Source organism: Balaenoptera acutorostrata, chromosome 17 (assembly GCF_949987535.1).
Source record: "Balaenoptera acutorostrata chromosome 17, mBalAcu1.1, whole genome shotgun sequence".
NCBI classification, from domain to species: Eukaryota; Metazoa; Chordata; class Mammalia; order Artiodactyla; family Balaenopteridae; genus Balaenoptera; species Balaenoptera acutorostrata.
Genome location: NC_080080.1, coordinates 49,159,350 through 49,177,501, shown reverse-complemented (window position 1 = coordinate 49,177,501; position 18,152 = coordinate 49,159,350). Strand labels below are relative to the sequence as shown.

General features: G+C 35.3%; 1 protein-coding gene across 2 annotated transcripts in view; it reads left to right on the top strand.

Annotated features, from left to right (window-relative positions):
• Positions 1-11,969, top strand: part of DECR1 (2,4-dienoyl-CoA reductase 1) — a 73,354-nt gene extending 61,385 nt beyond the window's left edge. The window contains exons 7-10 of one of the 2 annotated variants that reach the window (XM_007182120.3): positions 3,144-3,216; positions 11,026-11,172; positions 11,646-11,708; positions 11,811-11,969. In XM_007182120.3, the coding sequence (XP_007182182.2) occupies positions 3,144-3,216; positions 11,026-11,172; positions 11,646-11,708; positions 11,811-11,870 (343 nt within the window). In that variant the 3' untranslated portion in view covers positions 11,871-11,969. Of the gene's footprint in view, positions 1-3,143; positions 3,217-11,025; positions 11,173-11,645; positions 11,722-11,810 lie in introns of both variants that reach the window. The other variant, XM_007182119.2, reaches the window with a different exon arrangement.
• Positions 11,970-18,152: the final 6,183 nt, after the last annotated feature.

Genomic DNA, 18,152 nt, shown 5'->3' with positions numbered 1-18,152 from the left:
TTTGCACCCTTAAAACTTTGTTTATTCCAATCTAGTGAGAAGACTAACACATTAATAAATGCCATCCAGTGTTGTAGATTCTAAAATGAAGGGGCACAGAGAAGGGCATTGTAGACTATTTTTAACATATCATTAAAGCTATATGACTTCCCCACTAGAATGTGTGTTCTGTGGGAGAAGAAAGCATATCTTATTCATCTTTGTATACTCATTGCTCAGCAAGATCTGGTACATAGCTGGTGCTCAGTGCTTGCAAAACTACATAATTGTTCTCTTTTTCGAGTAGTCTCAAGGTTCTTTTTAACATTTAAACCACTAATACACATTTGTTTGAGATACAAAGAAGTCATACTTTACTCAGCAGTTTAGTTTGAATAGAGATAATTACCGTTTTGGGGTTTTTTTTTTAAGGTCAAATGGTATTGGAAATAAGGGATTCGAACTTGACTATTTTGGCACCATTTGTACAATATTTGTTTTGTCGAGATCTTTGACTCTTGTTAGAGGTTTCAATTTCATGTCTTTTAAAGACTATGATTCTGTGCTGCTTTTTTGGTTTTACTGCATAGTGAATTGCACATAACAGATGCTCAATAAATGTGTACCTTCCTCCCCAGCCTGTGTTCCCATCAGCCCTCTTTCATATTTTATAGTACACAATCATACCAGATAAGGTCTTGTAGGTCCCTGAATACTGCATGTTGTTTATGCCTTTGTCCTTTACTCACACTGGCCCATATGCCTGGGCTGTGTCTTCTTTTCTCCACCCTACCTTCTAATATCTCCCATCCTCTTCTCCGTTCCCCCTTACTCCCACAAAAAACTCCTAATCCTTCTTCAAGTGTCAGCTCAATTATCACCTCCTGAGGGAAGCCTTCCATGTACTCAGGAAGGCATAGGTACTTCTTCCTTTAAGTAGCCTTGGCACATATTACACAATTTCCAGGATAGTAGTATCTAGTTCATTATACAACTAAAGTGACCTCTCTTGAGAGAGGGACTATCTCCTGAAAGCAGGGCTGCCTTTCTTTATTTGAGGGTATTGGCATATAGTAAGCTCACAATAAACACCTGTTGATTGAAAAACAATAATGGTTAACATTATTGAGTATATTGTACTTAGCATCTTAACATGCAGAGTGAGCCAGTGAGGTGGATTCCTCATGTTACAATAGATCCTGAGAATATAAACTAGGTTAAAAGAGCTAGCACTAGAACAAATTTACCTGTTGCACCTATGAATAGAGATAGCATGGCTTTTCCTCTTAAGCCAGTTTCCTTAATAGCTTGCCCAGTTTTTCACAGAATGCTGTAAACTCTGCTCAGCTCAGTAATTCTGTTAAGACACACAGCTACTGCTTCCCTAGCAATCTAGTAGGTGCACTATAAGTACATACCCAGGGTAGGTATGGTCTTGGACTCTGTCAAAGGTATCACTCAGAAAAGCAGTTTTTATGTATGGTTTGCCTGAAAGAGATGCAGCCCATTTCTCTAAAATGCACCAGTGGATTAATCAGATTAACAGACTGTACTTGGAGCACAATGCTTTATAAAGCATTGTTAATGTTAATGCTTATCTTAGTGGGTATCTTATAATCACATAAAGCTTATGTTAATGGATATCTTATAATTACACAAAACGTATCCCTTTGTATCTATTGCAAGGATACAGTGTCTTAAAGGCATTACTATACTACACAATTTTCCTTTTATACGTTTTCTTGGAAGAAATGTTTTATTAAATTTTTTTGTCAGAAACAATTGTGTTTTTCCTGAGAGATTAGCTTGCTTTTTTTGTTATGGGCAGTGTGAATTGTGTAACTGATTAGGCTTACCTTTTGCATAGCATCATGGAAGGAGTAGATACAAGTTTTTGACCTGCCTATTATAATTATATGGAATATCACAATACATTTAGTTATAAGTTTCATTCTTGAATTCTTTATATTTCCTTATCCTTGTTTTGTTTGTTTTCTTTCTTTTCAAGTAATTTTATCTTCCTCATTTGCATTATATGTATTCCTTAAGTTACGTTAAATCATTTTTTGAAAGTAGATTAAGTGTATATGCACACAAATATACATATGAATATAAATTTCTAAAATAAGTTTAGGTAATAAAAGTTAGACATATCTATCAAGTAAGCTTTTTTTTTTAAATTTATTTTTGGCTGCATTGCGTCTTCGTTGCTGCGCACGGGCTTTCTCTTGTTGCAGCGAGTGGGGGCTTCTCGTTGCGGAGCATGGGCTCTAGGCGCATGGGCTTCAGTAGTTGTGGCACTCAGGCTCAGTAGTTGTGGCTCTCGGGGTCTAGAGCTCAGGCTCAGTAGTTGTGTCGCATGGGCTTAGTTGCTCTGCGGCATGTGGGATCTTCCTGGAGCAGAGCTCGAACCCATGTCCCCTGCATTGGCAGGCAGATTCTTAACCACTGTGCCACCAGGGAAGTCCCAAGTAGGCTTTTAAAGCAGGTTGCTTCTTCAAGGTTTCATGTTTGCTATTAGTGTTCTATTTTGCTTTGGGGCATTTAGCAAGATTCTTTTAGATTCTTATTTCCTTTTTAGATCAGTTCAACAATTGTATTAAAGCCTAGTTAAACATGATATGGTTAATATTTTAAATCTATGTAATCCATCTCTTACTCAATTAAGGCACTTGTAATGTTGCAAACATTGTAATCTTATGTACTATGAGTAAAGTTACATTGAACTTTATAATTGCAGGACTGAACTCCAGAAAATGTGGGGGAGAGACGTGAATCTCTTCCTTCCTTATGCTAAATAATGATACCCTTTTTAAAAATGTGTATTGATATTGGACTTTGTTCAAAATGTGAATGGTAGGTCATCTAGCATAGTCCTTAAGGACACTAAAATGTAAATGGTAGATAGTACAGCAGAGTGAGATTAAGGGCACAAACTCTAGAGCTAGACTGCTACAGGTTGACTCACTAGCCATATGACCCAGAGCAAATGATTTAACTTCTCTGTGCCTCAGTTTCCTTGTCTATAACAGGGGGAATAATAATAGTCCCTACCTATTGGAGTTGTAGTCTCTGGCATTTAATAAGCATGCAGTCTTGGTTATTAGTATTTTTAATATATAGTTTAATATTTTAGAATCTGTGTTGTTTATTTTAATTTTTAGGTCTCTTGCAGCTGAATGGGGTAAATATGGAATGAGATTCAACGTGATTCAACCGGGGCCTATAAAAACCAAAGTAAGTTTTGGTTTGCTTATGATCACATTTTGAGTGATTAAGGAGTGAAAGATAGATAGATATATTCTGATGTGTGCAGGATTTTCCAGTGATACCTTAGTTTGGAGCCCTGGTGGAAGGGAAGAGGGTTTTGCCATTATCCAACATAAGAAATAAGGAGATGGGCAAGAATACAGCAGCTATACAACTCCTTGATAAGGTCTATTTCAGTGTCATAATCTTTCTGGGATCTTTTATGCCCTCAATTTTGGCATTTTGTCTGATTTGCTTTAATGATCTGTTATTGTGTTATATTTCTTAATTTTTACTATATTTTAAAGGTTCTTACTTTGACATCCTTTTTTAAAATCATGGAAATGTAATTATATTTTAAATTTAAGAGATGCTTTAGAAATTTATCATATATGCTTGGTCTCGTCATAGGCAACGTTTTCTTTGACTCATGTCTGTGCCTTTTCACTTTCAAACACTGTTATGCACATCATCTAATTCCCATGTCTCTCTGATTAAAAATCCTTCTGATGGCATGCATTTCACCTGAAATCAGATATTGCAACTCATAATTATCACTAATGCTGTTACAGATGTTGCTCAAAAGGTTCACAGGTTCTCTTTCTCTCACATTACCCCAAATGACTTTACTCTCATACTTCTTTTTGTTTCCATGTAAAGCAAGAATTTATAATCCCAACTGGGATGTTTCTTTGAAGGCCCAGGTGCAATTTGCTAACTTGCTTCTGTTGTATAAACTGAAAATAATGCAAAGGAGTATTTGGCTTGTAGATGGTTCTGGAGTATTAAATATTAACATGGAGATGGTTGTATTAATTTATTTAGCAGTTTGAAGGGTGGAAAATGGAAAGAAAAACTACCTGAGTGAGTGAAACTTGACTGAATATCTTATTTGGTTGGCACTTCTATAATAAAAAATAATAAAATTAATGGAAAAATAATTCAAAGGCACATATTAAAACACATGATTCAGAATAACACTGTGCTAAGCACTATCATATATAGTCATAGAAACTTCTTTTTAGGACCTCACTATCTAGGAAAGATCATCGGCATTTTATTATTTATTTAACATGTATTTACTGAGTGCCTTCTGTATGCAAAGGTGCTAAGAAAGATACAAAAACATTTGTGACAGATGCTTGCCATCAAGGAGCTTTTAGTCTAGCAATATAGGTGTAAGTTTTATGCAAATAACATGCATATAGTTTTAAAGAGATTAAAAGAAAATTGAAGTATAGAGACTCTCTAGCAAGAGCTGATAGAACCAGGATTGGGACCTTTGTCTACCCTTTGTCTTTGATGCTTCATACCTGCCTAGGGAGAGCTGAAGTGCTCACAAGGAGCCTGTGTGTGCTTGCTATGTCTCATATCTGTGTTATTGAAGAGAGTTGTCACCTAGACTTCCAGGAACTGGTAGAGAAAAAGCCTATTATTTTTATTAATCAATGCGCATGCATACTTTATCTTGGTCTGCTCCTTTTTATCATTAACAGAAGGCAGAAATTGTTTGGCAAATTTAGTTATGGTTTTTCTCTCTCTGGAATCTACTGGAATTTAATATTCCTACATACTTGTTTTCTTCCTTTTCTATTATTATGAGGAGAAAGGAGAAGAAAAGGAATTTCCTCTTAAATATTTCCTACTTGAGTGATTTTCCTGTGTTTACTAAATCAGATGACAGTAGCAGCCCTACCTCCACCACACTAAATTTGTACATATTTCAGAGTACTTTCATATACATTTTCTCATTTCTCAGACAACAGTTTTGTGAGATAACTAAGACAGGCATCCTCATTTTACACATGAAGAAACTAAGGTAAAAAGGTTTTATTTTCTAGTGTTTTTTTTTTTTTTTACCATCATTATTAGAGTATAATTGCTTTACAATGGTGTGTCAGTTTCTGCTTTATAACAAAGTGAATCAGTTATACATATACATATGTCCCCATATCTCTTCCCTCTTGCATCTCCATCCATCCCACCCTCCCTATCCCACCCCTCTAGGTGGTCACAAAGCACTGAGCAGATCTACCTGTGCTATGCAGCTGCTTCCCACTAGCTATCTATTTTACGTTTGGTAGTGTGTATATGTCCATGTCACTCTCACACTTTGTCCCAGCTTACCCGTCCTCCTCCCCGTATCCTCAAGTCCATTCTCTAGTAGGTCTGCATCGTTATTCCTGTCTTGCCCCTAGGTTCTTCTGACCATTTTTTTTTTTGATTCCATATATATGTGTTAGCATACGGTATTTGTTTTTCTCTTTCTAACTTACTTCACTCTGTATGACAAACTCTAGGTCCATCCACCTCACTACAAATAACTCAGTTTTGTTTCTTTTTATGGCTGAGTAATATTCCATTGTATATATGTTCCACATCTTCTTTATCCATTCATCAGTTGATGGACACTTAGGTTGCTTCCACGTCCTGGCTATTGTAAATAGAGCTGCAATGAAGATTTTGGTACATGACTCTTTGAATTATGGTTTTCTCAGAGTATATGCCCAGTAGTGGGATTGCTGGGTCGTATGGCAGTTCTATTTTTAGTTTTTTAAGGAACCTCCATATTGTTCTACATAGTGGCTGTATCAATTTACATTCCCACCAACAATGCAAGAGGGTTCCCTTTTCTCCACACCCTCTCCAGCATTTATTGTTTCTAGATTTTTTGATAGTGGCCATTCTGACCAGTGTGAGATGATATCTCTTTGTAGTTTTGATTTGCATTTCTCTAATGATTAGTGATGTTGAGCATTCTTTCATGTGTTTGTTGGCAATCTGTATATCTTCCTTGGAGAAATGTCTATTTAGGTCTCCTGCCCATTTTTGGATTGGCTTGTCTGTTTTTTTGATATTGAACTGCATGACTTGCTTGTATGTTTTAGAGATTAATCCTTTGTCAGTTGCTTCATTTGCAAATATTTTCTCCCATTCTGAGGGTTGTCTTTTCGTCTTGTTTATGGTTTTCATTGCTGTGCAAAAGCTTTTAAGTTTTGTTAGGTCCCATTTGTTTATTTTGGTTTTTATTTCCATTTCTCTAGGAGGAGAGTCAAAAAGGATCTTGCTGTGATTTATGTCATAGAGTGTTCTGCCTGTTTTCCTCTAAGAGTTTGATGGTGTCTGGCCTTACATTTAGGTCTTTAATCCATTTTGAGTTTGTTTTTGTGTATGGTGTTAGAGAGTGCTCTAATTTCATTCTTTTACATGTAGCTGTCCAGTTTTCCCAGCACCACTTATTGAAGAGGCTGTCTTTTCTCCACTGTATATTCTTGCCTCCTTTATCAAAGATAAGGTGACCATATGTGTGTGGGTTTATCTCTGGGCTTTCTATCCTGTTCCACTGATCTATATGTCTGTTTTTGTGCCAGTACCATGCTGTCTTGATTACTGTAGCTTTGTAGTATAGTCTGAAGTCAGGGAGCCTGATTCCTCCAGCTCTGTTTTTCTTTCTCAAGATTGCTTTGGCTATTCAGGGTCTTTTCTGTTTCATACAAATTGTGAAATTTTTTGTTCTACTTCTGTGAAAAATGCCAGTGGTAGTTTCATAGGGATTGCATTGAATCTGTAGATTGCTTTGGGTAGTAGAGTCATTTTCACAGTGTTGATTCTTCCAATCCAAGAACATAGTATATCTCTCCATCTGTTTGAATCATCTTTAATTTCTTTCATCAGTGTCTTATAATTTTCTACATACAGGTCTTTTGTCTCCTTAGGTAGGTTTACTCCTAGATATTTAATTCTTTTTTTTGCAATGGTAAATGGGAGTGTTTTCTTAATTTCACTTTCAGATTTTTCATCATTAGTGTATAGACATGCAAGAGATTTCTGTGCATTAATTTTGTATCCTGCTACTTTACCAAATTAATTGATTAGCTCTAGTAGTTTTCTGGTAGCATCTTTAGGATTCTCTATGTATAGTATCATGTCATCTGCAAACAGTGACAGCTTTACTTCTTTTCCAATTTGGATTCCTTCTATTTCTTTTTCTTCTCTGAATGCTGTGGCTAAAACTTCCAAAACTATGTTGAATAATAGTGGTGAGAGTGGGCAACCTTGTCTTGTTCCTGATCTTAGTGGAAATGGTTTTAGTTTTTCACCATTGAGGACGATGTTGGCTGTGGGTTTGTCATATATGGCCTATATTATGTTGAACAAAGTCCCCTCTATGCCCACTTTCTTGAGAGTTTTTATCATAAATGGGTGTTGAATTTTGTCGAAAGCTTTCTCTGCATCTATTGAGATGATCATATGGTTTTTCTCCTTCAATTTTTTAATACGGTGTATCACATTGAGTGATTTGCGTATATTGAAGAATCCTTGCATTCCTGGGATAAACCCCACTTGATCATAATGTATCATCCTTTTAATATGCTGTTGGATTCTGTTTGCTAGTATTTTGTTGAGGATTTTTGCATCTATGTTCATCAGTGATATTGGCCTGTAGTTTTCTTTCTTTGTGACATCTTTGTCTGGTTTTGGAATCAGAGTGATGGTGGTCTCGTATAATGAGTTTGGGAGTGTTCCTCCCTCTGCTAAATTTTGAAAGAGCTTGAGAGGGATAGGTGTTAGTTCTTCTCTAAATGTTTGCTAGAATTCGCCTGTGAAGCCATATGGTCCTGGGCTTTTGTTTGTTGGAAGATTTTTATTCACAGTTTCAATTTCAGTGCTTGTGATTGGTCTGTTTATATTTTCTATTTCTTCCTGGTTCAGTTTCGGAAGGTTGTGCATTTCTAAGAATGTTTCCGTTTCTTCCAGGTTGTCCATTTTATTGGCATAGAGTTGCTTGCAGTAATCTCTCATGATCCTTTGTATTTCTGCAGTGTCAATTGTTACTTCTCCTTTTTCATTTCTAATTCTATTGATTTGAGTCTTCTCCCTTTTTCTCTGCATAAGTCTAGCTAATGGTTTATCAATTTTGTTTATCTTCTCAAAGAACCAGCTTTTAGTTTTATTGATCTTTGCTATCATTTCCTTCATTTCTTTTTCATTTATTTCTGATCTGATCTTTATGATTTCTTTCCTTCTGCTAACTTTGGGGTTTTTTTGTTCTTCTTTCTCTAATTGCTTTAGGTGTAAGGTTAGGTTGTTTATTTGAGATGTTTCTTGTTTCTTAAGGTAGGCTTGTATGGCTATAAACTTCCCTCTTAGAACTGCTTTTGCTGCATCCCATAGGTTTTGGGTCATTGTGTTTTCATTGTCATTTGTTTCTAGGTATTTTTTGATTTCCTCTTTGATTTCTTCAGTGATCTCTTGGTTATTAAGTATTGTGTTGTTTAACCTCCATTTGTTTGTATTTCTTAGAGATTTTTTCGTGTAACTGATATCTAGTCTCATAGCATTGTGGTTGGAAAAGATACTTGATAAGATTTCAATTATCTTAAATTTACCAAGGCTTGATTTGTGACCGAAGATATGATCTATCCTGGAGAATGTTCCATGAGCACTTGAGAAGAATGTGTATTCTGTTGTTTTTGGATGGAATGTCCTTTAAATATCAGCTAAGTCCATCTTGTTTGATGTATCATTAAAAGCTTGTGTTTCCTTATTTATTTTCCTTTTGGATGATCTGTCCATTGGTGAAAGTGGGGTGTTAAAGTCCCCTACTATGATTGTGTTACTGTCGATTTCCCCTTTTATGGCTGTTAGTATTTGCCTTATGTATTGAGGTGCTCCTATGTTGGGTGCATAAATATTTACAATCGTTATACCTTCCTCTTGGATTGACCCCTTGATCATTATGTAGTGTCCTTATTTGTCTCTTGTAATAGTCTTTATTTTAAAGTCTATTTTGTCTGATATGAGAATTGCTACTCCAGCTTTCTTTTGATTTCCATTTGCATGGAATATCTTTTTCCATCCCCTCATTTTCAGTCTGTATGTGTCCCTATGTCTGAAGTGGGTCTTTTGTAGACAGCATATATATGGGTCTTGTTTTTGTATCCATTCAGCCAGTCTATGTCTTTTGGTGGGAGCATTTAATCCATTTACATTTAAGGTAATTATTGATATGTATGTTCCTATTACCATTTTCTTAATTGTTTTGGGTTTATTATTGTAGGTCTTTTCCTTCTCTTGTGTTTCCTGCCTAGAGAAGTTCCTTTAGCGTTTGTTTTAAAGCTGGTTTGGTGGTGCTGAACTCTCTTAGCTTTTGCTTGTCTCTAAAGCTTTTAATTTCTTTGTCAAATCTGAATGAGATCCTTGCTGGGTAGAGTAATCTTGGTTGTAGGTTTTCCTCTTTCATCACTTTAAATATGTCCTGCCACTCCCTTCAGGCTTACAGAGTTTCTGCTGAAAGCTCAGGTGTTAACCTTATGGGGATTCCCTTATGTGTTACTTGTTGCTTTTCCCTTGCTTCTTTTAATATTTGTTCTTTGTATTTAATTTTTGCTAGTTTGATTAATATGTGTCTTGGTGTGTTTCTCCTTGGATTTATCCTGTATGGGACTCTCTGTGCTTCCTGGACTTGATTAACTATTTCCTTTCCCATATTAGGGAAGTTTTCAACTATAATCTCTTCAAATATTTTCTCAGTCCCTTTCTTTTTCTCTTCATCTTCTGGGACCTGTATAATTCGAATGTTGGTGCGCTTAATGTTTTCCCAGAGGTCTCTGAGCCTATCCTCTATTCTTTTCATTCTTTTTTCTTTATTCTGCTCTGCAGTAGTTATTTACACTATTTTATCTTCCAGGTCACTTATCCATTCTTCTGCCTCAGTTATTCTGCTATTGATCCCTTCTAGAGAATTTTTAATTTCATTTATTGTGTTGTTCATCTCTGTTAGTTTGCTCTTTAGTTCTTCTACGTCCTTGTTAAACGTTTCTTGTATTTTCTCCATTCTATTTCCAAGATTTTGGATCATCTTCAGTATCATTGTTCTGAATTCTTTTTCGGGTAGACTGCCTATTTCCTCTTCATTTGTTAAGTCTGGTGGGTTTTTGCCTTGATCCTTCATCTGCTGTGTGTTTCTATGTCTTCTTATTTTGCTTAACTTCCTATGTTTGGGGTCTCCTTTTCACAGGCTGCAGTTTCAAAGCTTCCGTTGTTTTTGGTGTCTGTCCCCAGTGGCTAAGGTTGGTTCAGTGGGTTTTGCAGGCTTCCTGGTGGAGTGGACTAGTGCCTGTGTTTTGGTGGATGAGGCTGGATCTTGTCTTTCTGGTGGGCAAGTCCATGTCTGGTGGTGTGTTTTGGGGTGTCTGTGGCCTTATTATGATTTTAGGCAGCCTCTGTGCTAATGGATGGGGCTGTGTTCCTGTCTTGCTAGTTGTTTGGCATAGGGTGTCCAGCACTGTAGCTTGCTGGTCATTGAGTGGAGCTGGGTCTTGGTTTTGAGATGGAGATCTGTGGGAGATTTTCCCCATTTGATATTACGTGTAGCTGGTAGGCCTCTTGTGGACCAGTGTCCTCAACGTGGGTCTCCCACCTCAGTGGCACAGCCCTGACGCCTGGCTAGAGCACCAATAGCCTGTCCTCCACTCGGCTGAATCACTGCAGAAACATTCTGGAAATGAAGCATGCTGATCTCCTAAGCCCATTTAGAAATACCTTGGAGGAGAATCATGGAGTCCCTCCAATCTGGTTTTCCTTTTTCCTTCTGTCCTTTCTAGTGGTTTTTTAAAGGTCAATATTGGGTAAAATGAATATGGAAGAATTTGGCAAAACTCTGTTGCTTACAAGTACTAAGGTATGAACAGGCTGCCATAGTAACATTCCATTTACTGGAAATTTGTTTCTTAAGTAGGAAATAGGTTGTATTAAAAAAAAAAAAGCAACCTAATTATTTTCTTAATTCCTAAGGGTGCCTTTAGCCGTCTTGACCCAACTGGAGCTTTTGAGAAAGAAATTATTGACAGAATTCCCTGTGGTCGGCTAGGAACTGTGGAAGAACTTGCAAATCTTGCTGCTTTCCTTTGTAGTGATTATGCTTCTTGGATTAATGGAGCTGTAAGCATTGTTGTCTCTGAACTTTTTTGGGAGGTGGATTTGGGGTGGGCAGGTGGATTGTGGAACCAATCCTGATGATGTTGAATGTAAATATGATTTAAAGTATTTAATTAGCTGTATTTAGTATATTATTTATAATATAGAAATATTAATATATTTTGTTTAGCTTATGGAATTGATTCCACAATTGATTAATTGATAAATTAATTTTATTAAATGCAAATCACTCTGGTAGACATGCCTCTAAGATGAACTTTAAGATTGGGTAGAATTTGAAATTGTAGAAATGATGGAGAGAGGATTTTAAAAAGAGTAAATCAATTTAGGTTTAATCATCAGTTTTGTCCTTAAAATTTAGGCTTTGATTGAAAGTGCCAAGGAGATATTCTATCCAGTTAGGAGGGAGAAATGGCTAATGGTTCGGAAACTTTTTAAAAGAAGTTAGTTTCACAGCTTTTGTTATTATTTTTCAGGTAATTAGATTTGATGGTGGAGAGGAAGTACTTATTTCAGGGGAATTCAACAGTCTGAGGAAGGTAATGCCATTTTGTGAGTATAATATAATGTTGGCAGTGAGGATACTAAGCTTTAAAAACACACAAGAACCTCATTAAATTGACTTTTTCTTTTTGTGGTAGGTCACCAGGGAGCAGTGGGACACAATAGAAGGACTCATCAGGAAGACGAAAGGCTCCTAAGACTACTCTGGCCTTCATCTTGGTTATAATGGAAATTATACAAACTGTCTATAATCTTTTGAATATTTTCAAGTCTAATAAATTGTTACTTAGCAAACATTGAGCTTGTATTATGTGCTAGGCCAATGGTAGGTAGATCTTGTATATTAAAATATAAATAAGATGGGCTATTGTCCCTGTAAAGAATTTTTTAAAAATAAAAAGAGGAAAGTGAGTGAAGGCTTTTGATAGAGGTGAAATGAGACTGGAAGTGCAGAGAAAGGAACAGATATTTGTAGCCTGGAAAAATCAGGAGAAACTTAATGGTGAAAGTAGTATTTGAATTATATATTAAAACCATGTCTTTGGTGATGGTGCCTAAAAGAAAGTAGAGGATTTACGGTAAATCTAATGGACTGTCTTTTCAGTGTATTTCCTTTTCATTGGCCTTATGAATTGTCTTCTTTAGATAGCTCAGTATTAATTCAAATAAGTTCTTGCCAGGACCTATTTTGTAGCCAGACATTTTATTTGGTACTGAGAATAAAACATGAATAATCTACAGCCTTTGCCCTCTTAAAACTCATTATCTAGCAGGATAGATAGACCTGTAAATAATTATTTATGATTCATTGTGATAAATATTCCAGCAGTGTTAAAGTGTGGAGGGGGAAGTAATTCAATCTGTCTCCAGAGTTTAGAGAAAGTGACACCTAGGAGATAGCATTCCATCTCAGCTTTTAAAGTATATATTCTCTATGAATTTATGGTTACTGGGGGTGGGGGGGGGTGGGGAGGGATAGACTGGGAGTTTCAGATTGACATGTACACATTGTGATATTTAGGATGGATAGCCAGAAGGGACCTTCTGTATAGCACAGGGAGCTCTGCTCAATATTCTGTAATAACCTAAATGGGAAAAGACTTTGAAAAAGAGTAGAAAAAAAATTTTTTTTAATAAATTGTTGTTATAAAAAAATACAGTGTACTGGAATAGGAAATGCTAAAAAAAAAATAAAGTATATATTCTCGTGTAGAGAAGATGAACAAAGCTCATAAAATATTTTTATGTATAATTTCATTTAATTCCATATTTGGTTTGACTAATTTGTCATCCTAAGAATCAAATAATAAGAAAGCCACAGTCTCAAGTGTATATAGTTATAATTTTGAGTTTATATTAAAAAAGAGTATTTTGCTTTCATAGGAATCACTCATTACATGCTCACTAGACTGACTTTCCCCATTGTCTGAATTACCAAGAGAGGGGACCAGCTTCTATTTTACCTCCTCTGAATAGATCTGCAAAGGAATCTCGTTTTCCTGTTTGAATTTATATGCTGTAAGCCTGATAGGCAAATCCTTATTACATTGACAGTTAATTTTGTGCATAAGTTACATTAAATTGTGTACATAAATGGTTTAGAATGAGTGGCCTTGACATTTCCAATAATTTTGCCTTTCACTGGGGTACCATACCCAGTCTCCATTTTACCATTAACACTAACCATAGTTTTCCTCTCTTCTATCTACATCTTTCTTCTTTATTTTTAAATTATCAATACTTCTTGTGGTGTAGGAAAAAAAAGTGCCAGTAGTTATATAAATTACCTTTTGTAAGTTTCATCACTTCTTATTTTCTTCATGATAAAATTCAGGATTATAATATCTGCTTCACAGGGTTGTTATGAGGATTAAGTGAGATGAAACAACTAAAAACACCATGTAAATGTAAAGCACACAAATGAAAGACAAGGCCCTCCTGTTTTTCTACTCTTTGATTTTTAAGACATGATTATTGTAGAAAATGTGAGAATACAAAAGAATAAAAAATTTAAAAACTAACTTCCTAAAGAAAACTTCTATTAATACTTTGGTATATTTATTTTCAACCTTTTGCCTTTTTTCATTTAATTTTTATTTTTTATGAAAGTAATTTGTTTATATAATTTATATAGGGAAGAGTACTACTGCAATCTCTGCTCCAAAGCTATCTTCCCATGTAACTATCTTCAGCTCTTTTAACCATTATTTTGGTTTGTTTTTTTTTGTTTGTTTGTTCTTTTTCTGGAATATACATTCTTCCCCATCCACTAATTCTACCAATATAACCATATCCCTATTTTTGGTTAAATTTATATTCAGTGTTTACATTTTTATAACTTTATTAATATTGCTTTTTCCTCAATGTTTTCTCAACTTCCCTACTTCTTTTTAACAGTTGAGATTATATGATAAGTCAGATCCTATTTCTCATAAATAAAAGATTTTTTATATTTCATTGTTTATATGTATCATACTTTGATTTTTTTATTCTTAGAATTAGTTTAAAATTTTTTTTCAGTATAATATGTAAAACTGTGATGAATATCTTTATGCATAAAACATTTTTAGAGTTTGGAATGTTTTTCTCCTGATAGATTCCTGGAAGTAATATTATTAATCAAAGTTATGACGCTTTTAAAGACCCTTGATACACATTTCCAAATTGCTATTCCTGAGATTTGTATGGGTTTAAAAAACCCTGAGCTATGTGTGCTAGTGCCAATTTCAACAAATACCTACTAACATGGGGTAGTTTCACTTTCAAACTATTTGCCAATTTCATAAGTAAAAATTGATAGCTCCTTCAGACATGTATTTATTTAATCATTAGTGATAATACTTTTCTATACTTAATGAATGTCCTGTTTGTCTTTTTGCCTCTTAATGGGGTATCATAAAAATTTTGACTTGTCTGAGTTTGTATACAAATTTTTCTTCCATTAATCATCTCTTAGAGTTTGCTTCTTTATTGTATGTTATTACAAATGATGAATGAAGAAGCAAAGCTTGCAAGCATGGCAGGGAGGACCAGAAAAGAGATCATGGTAATATCGTTTGATTGAAATTTCTTCCTAAGAAAAATTTCTTAGGAAGTCTGAAAGAGAAACAAACATTATTGATGGATAGTCACTATAGTTTATGACACAACACCTTTGGGCTGTAACCATATCAATGTTTTACCGTAAGAATTATTACTTTGTCACACTACTTAGTAACTTCTCTAAGAGTCCTGCTTCTAATGCGTTAAGAGAAGAGTTAATACTCAGAAAATTAAAGTGAAGATTATTGGTAACAATATCACTCATCTTAGAATTAATGTATGAAGACATCTCCAGGAAATGTTTCAGGTAAGGAGTAACAGCTATTGTTACTTTGTTCTTGTGAAAAACTAAAGCAGTGAGAATTTAAGTGACTTTGAATAATAGAATTTTAGAGCTGGAAAAGTCTTAGAAGATAGTACTCTCAACCCCTTCATTTTATAGTTAAGGGAACTGAGGCTCAAGGGAGTTGTGACTTGGCCAGGGTCATATAATTAGTCAAGCTCATGTCTTCTGCTCAACTAGACCAGTTTCTTGGGATCATAATTTAAACCAAGAGACAATAATAGGGTCTTTATGAGATATAGTTGTATTGCAAAATCCTTCTTCAAAGGAAAAAGGCCCATTAATTTTTTGGGGGGAGGTGTTCTTGATCAATTTTATTTTGTTGTAGTTGAACATAAAAATATTTATTAGACTTTCATAAATTCATTCTCAACCTCAATCCCTTTAATTTTCTTCTAAGGTCTTACATTTCTCAACTGTACAGTAAAATAATCCTTGGGTTTGGAGACAGAAAAATGGCGCTTAGTATAAAATCTTGGCCCCTTAACACTAGCATAGGTGATCTTGCCTGCTCTACCTTATACACACTCTCCCGTCACACAGGCTCTGTAACAGCAGCTTTCTTTCTGTTCCTTAGGATTGTTCAACCTAGGGCCTTTGCACTGGCTGCTTATTTGTCCTATGAATGTACTTTTCCTTATCTTTATATGTCTGGGTTCTTCAGAGAGGCTTCCCTATATCCCTATTTGCACACCATTAATTTTAAAAAACTTTTAAGTGACCTATGATTTCTAAAAGTACTCAAATCATGAATTTTCACAAAGTGAATACGCTTGTATAACCGCTAACCAGGTAAGAAACAAAATATCACCAGGAATCCAGAAGCCTCGCTGATGTCCCCAATCATGACTCCCTTTCTCTCCCTAAAACTAACCACTATCTTGACTTGTAACCTCTAAGCTAAGCTGCTTTTGAAGTTTAAGTAGAATTACACAACATGTATTCTTCTATTGCTGGCTTTTATCTGTGTAGCAATTGCTTATGCATTCTCATTGTTACATAACATTCCACTGTATGAGTATACCACAATTTATTTTGTTCTGCTATTGGTGGACTTTGGGTTGTTTCTAGTTTGGGCTATGTCAAATACAATGCTGCTGTGAGCATTCTTTTTTTGGTGAAGATAAAACATAGAAGTGAAATTGCGGGATTGTGAAGTGTGCATATGTTCAAATTTAGTAGATACCGCCAAATGGCTTTTCAAAGTCTTCACAACTTAACCTCCTATCAAGCAGTGTGTAAAAATTTCCATTGTGCCACATCCTCATCAATACTTAGCATTCAAAAATCTCTTTAACTTTAGCCTCTCTGATGAGTGCATGGTAGTATTTCATTTATTTTAATTTGTATTTCTCTTGATTACTAATAAAGTTGATTAGTTTTTATTTTGGATATTTAGATATCCTTTTATTTGTGAAATGCCCATTCAACTTTCTTATATATTTTCTGTTGTGTTATATATAAACATTATTTTTAGGAATAATGTTTATATATTTTGGATATGTACCTCTGTCAGTGTTATAAATTGTTGGAGGAGGTCTCGAGAGGACGTGACTGCAGGTTGACCCAAGAGCTGAATCCAGGCTCCTCACTCCCTCGTTCTGGAATGTAGATTTGAGCCACTGTTCCCACAGCCAGAGCTATTTCAAGGAAGCAGCCTTGAGTGAGTAAGGTGCTGTTGAGACCATCTGGATTGAACTCATGACTGAACCCAGTTTAAAGGCTCTAGAAACTTTAAGATTCTGGTGGGCAGGTGTAGAGATCTACTCATTTTACACCCAAGCCAAACCTTGTACATAGGTTTCCTTGCTTATTAAACCTGCCATCTACCAATCTGGAGTGGTCTGACTCTTAGGTCTCTCCTTGTCCTCCATGTACTGGGGCCAGTTTCAGATTTCACCTGGGGAACTCTCAAGGTTGTGAGCCAACATAAATATCTTCTCACACTCTGATGTTTGTTTTTTCAAACTACAAACAAATTTACTCTCTTAATAGTATATTTTTGGGAACAGAGTTCTTAATTTTAATAGAGTCCAATTTTTCAATCTGTTTTTTCATAATTGGTTAAGGAATTTTTCCATGCATGAGATATTAGAGATATTCTCTTGTTGTTGTCTGCATATACTTCCCATTTATGTTTAATAATATACTTGGAATGAATTTTGTGATATGAGGTAGGCATTATATGAGCTATCTTACATTTGCCCTTTCAGATTCATCTTCCATTCTTCATTCTGTTCTCTGCTCCAGGGGACTGGCCTGTCACTTATATGTAACTGTGACTGATTTAGCTGAGTTATAAGAATTTCTTTTCCTGGTAGTGCTCGGGAGTTAAAGTCCACCATGATAGGCCAGGTGCTGGATTCGTAGCCATTATTACTATGAGCACTCTAGGACGTTCCCTCAGATATACTCCTATCAGACTTTTTCTTGTTGCTTTTCTTTCTTTTTCCATGCTATTATTGTAAGAGTACCAAACCTGGTCTAGTTATAGTGTATACTTTGTAATGGATAGTTGTTTTCCTACAGATGAAATGTAGGAAAATTCTATATGTTCTTCCTATTCCTCTGGAGAATATCTTTCATACAGAAATATTTGATTATGTCTGTTGGGCAAAGAGCTACAAATATTTGGATTTTTTGAGATTTCTTTGTAAATCTTAATGTCAGAGACACATATTAATTCAATGAGGCATCCAATAATGCACTGAGTCAGGCAGGTTTACATTTATTTAGATTTCCTAGGCTGTAATAATTTCAGTAACCTACATTTCCCCTGAATTGATCGTGGGCTACGTATTCACTGACTTTTTGAGGAAGAAAACAAATATACAATATTATTAGAGTTATTTTCCTTTTTATTTATTCTTAGTAGTTAAATTCAGCCTAAGGTCAGTGCTTCCATTTACACACTAGAAGCAAAGCCAGTCTACTATTGCCATCATATGAGAAATTTTATTTTTTGGCAATCTTTTCTGTTCATTCTTGGGGGAAAGAGATACCTCACTTTTTTGTTATTTATATGAATTGAGAAAATCAGTGCAGAATTTATAGAATGGGGACATTCAAAGTGACCCAGAACCATTAACTCTTT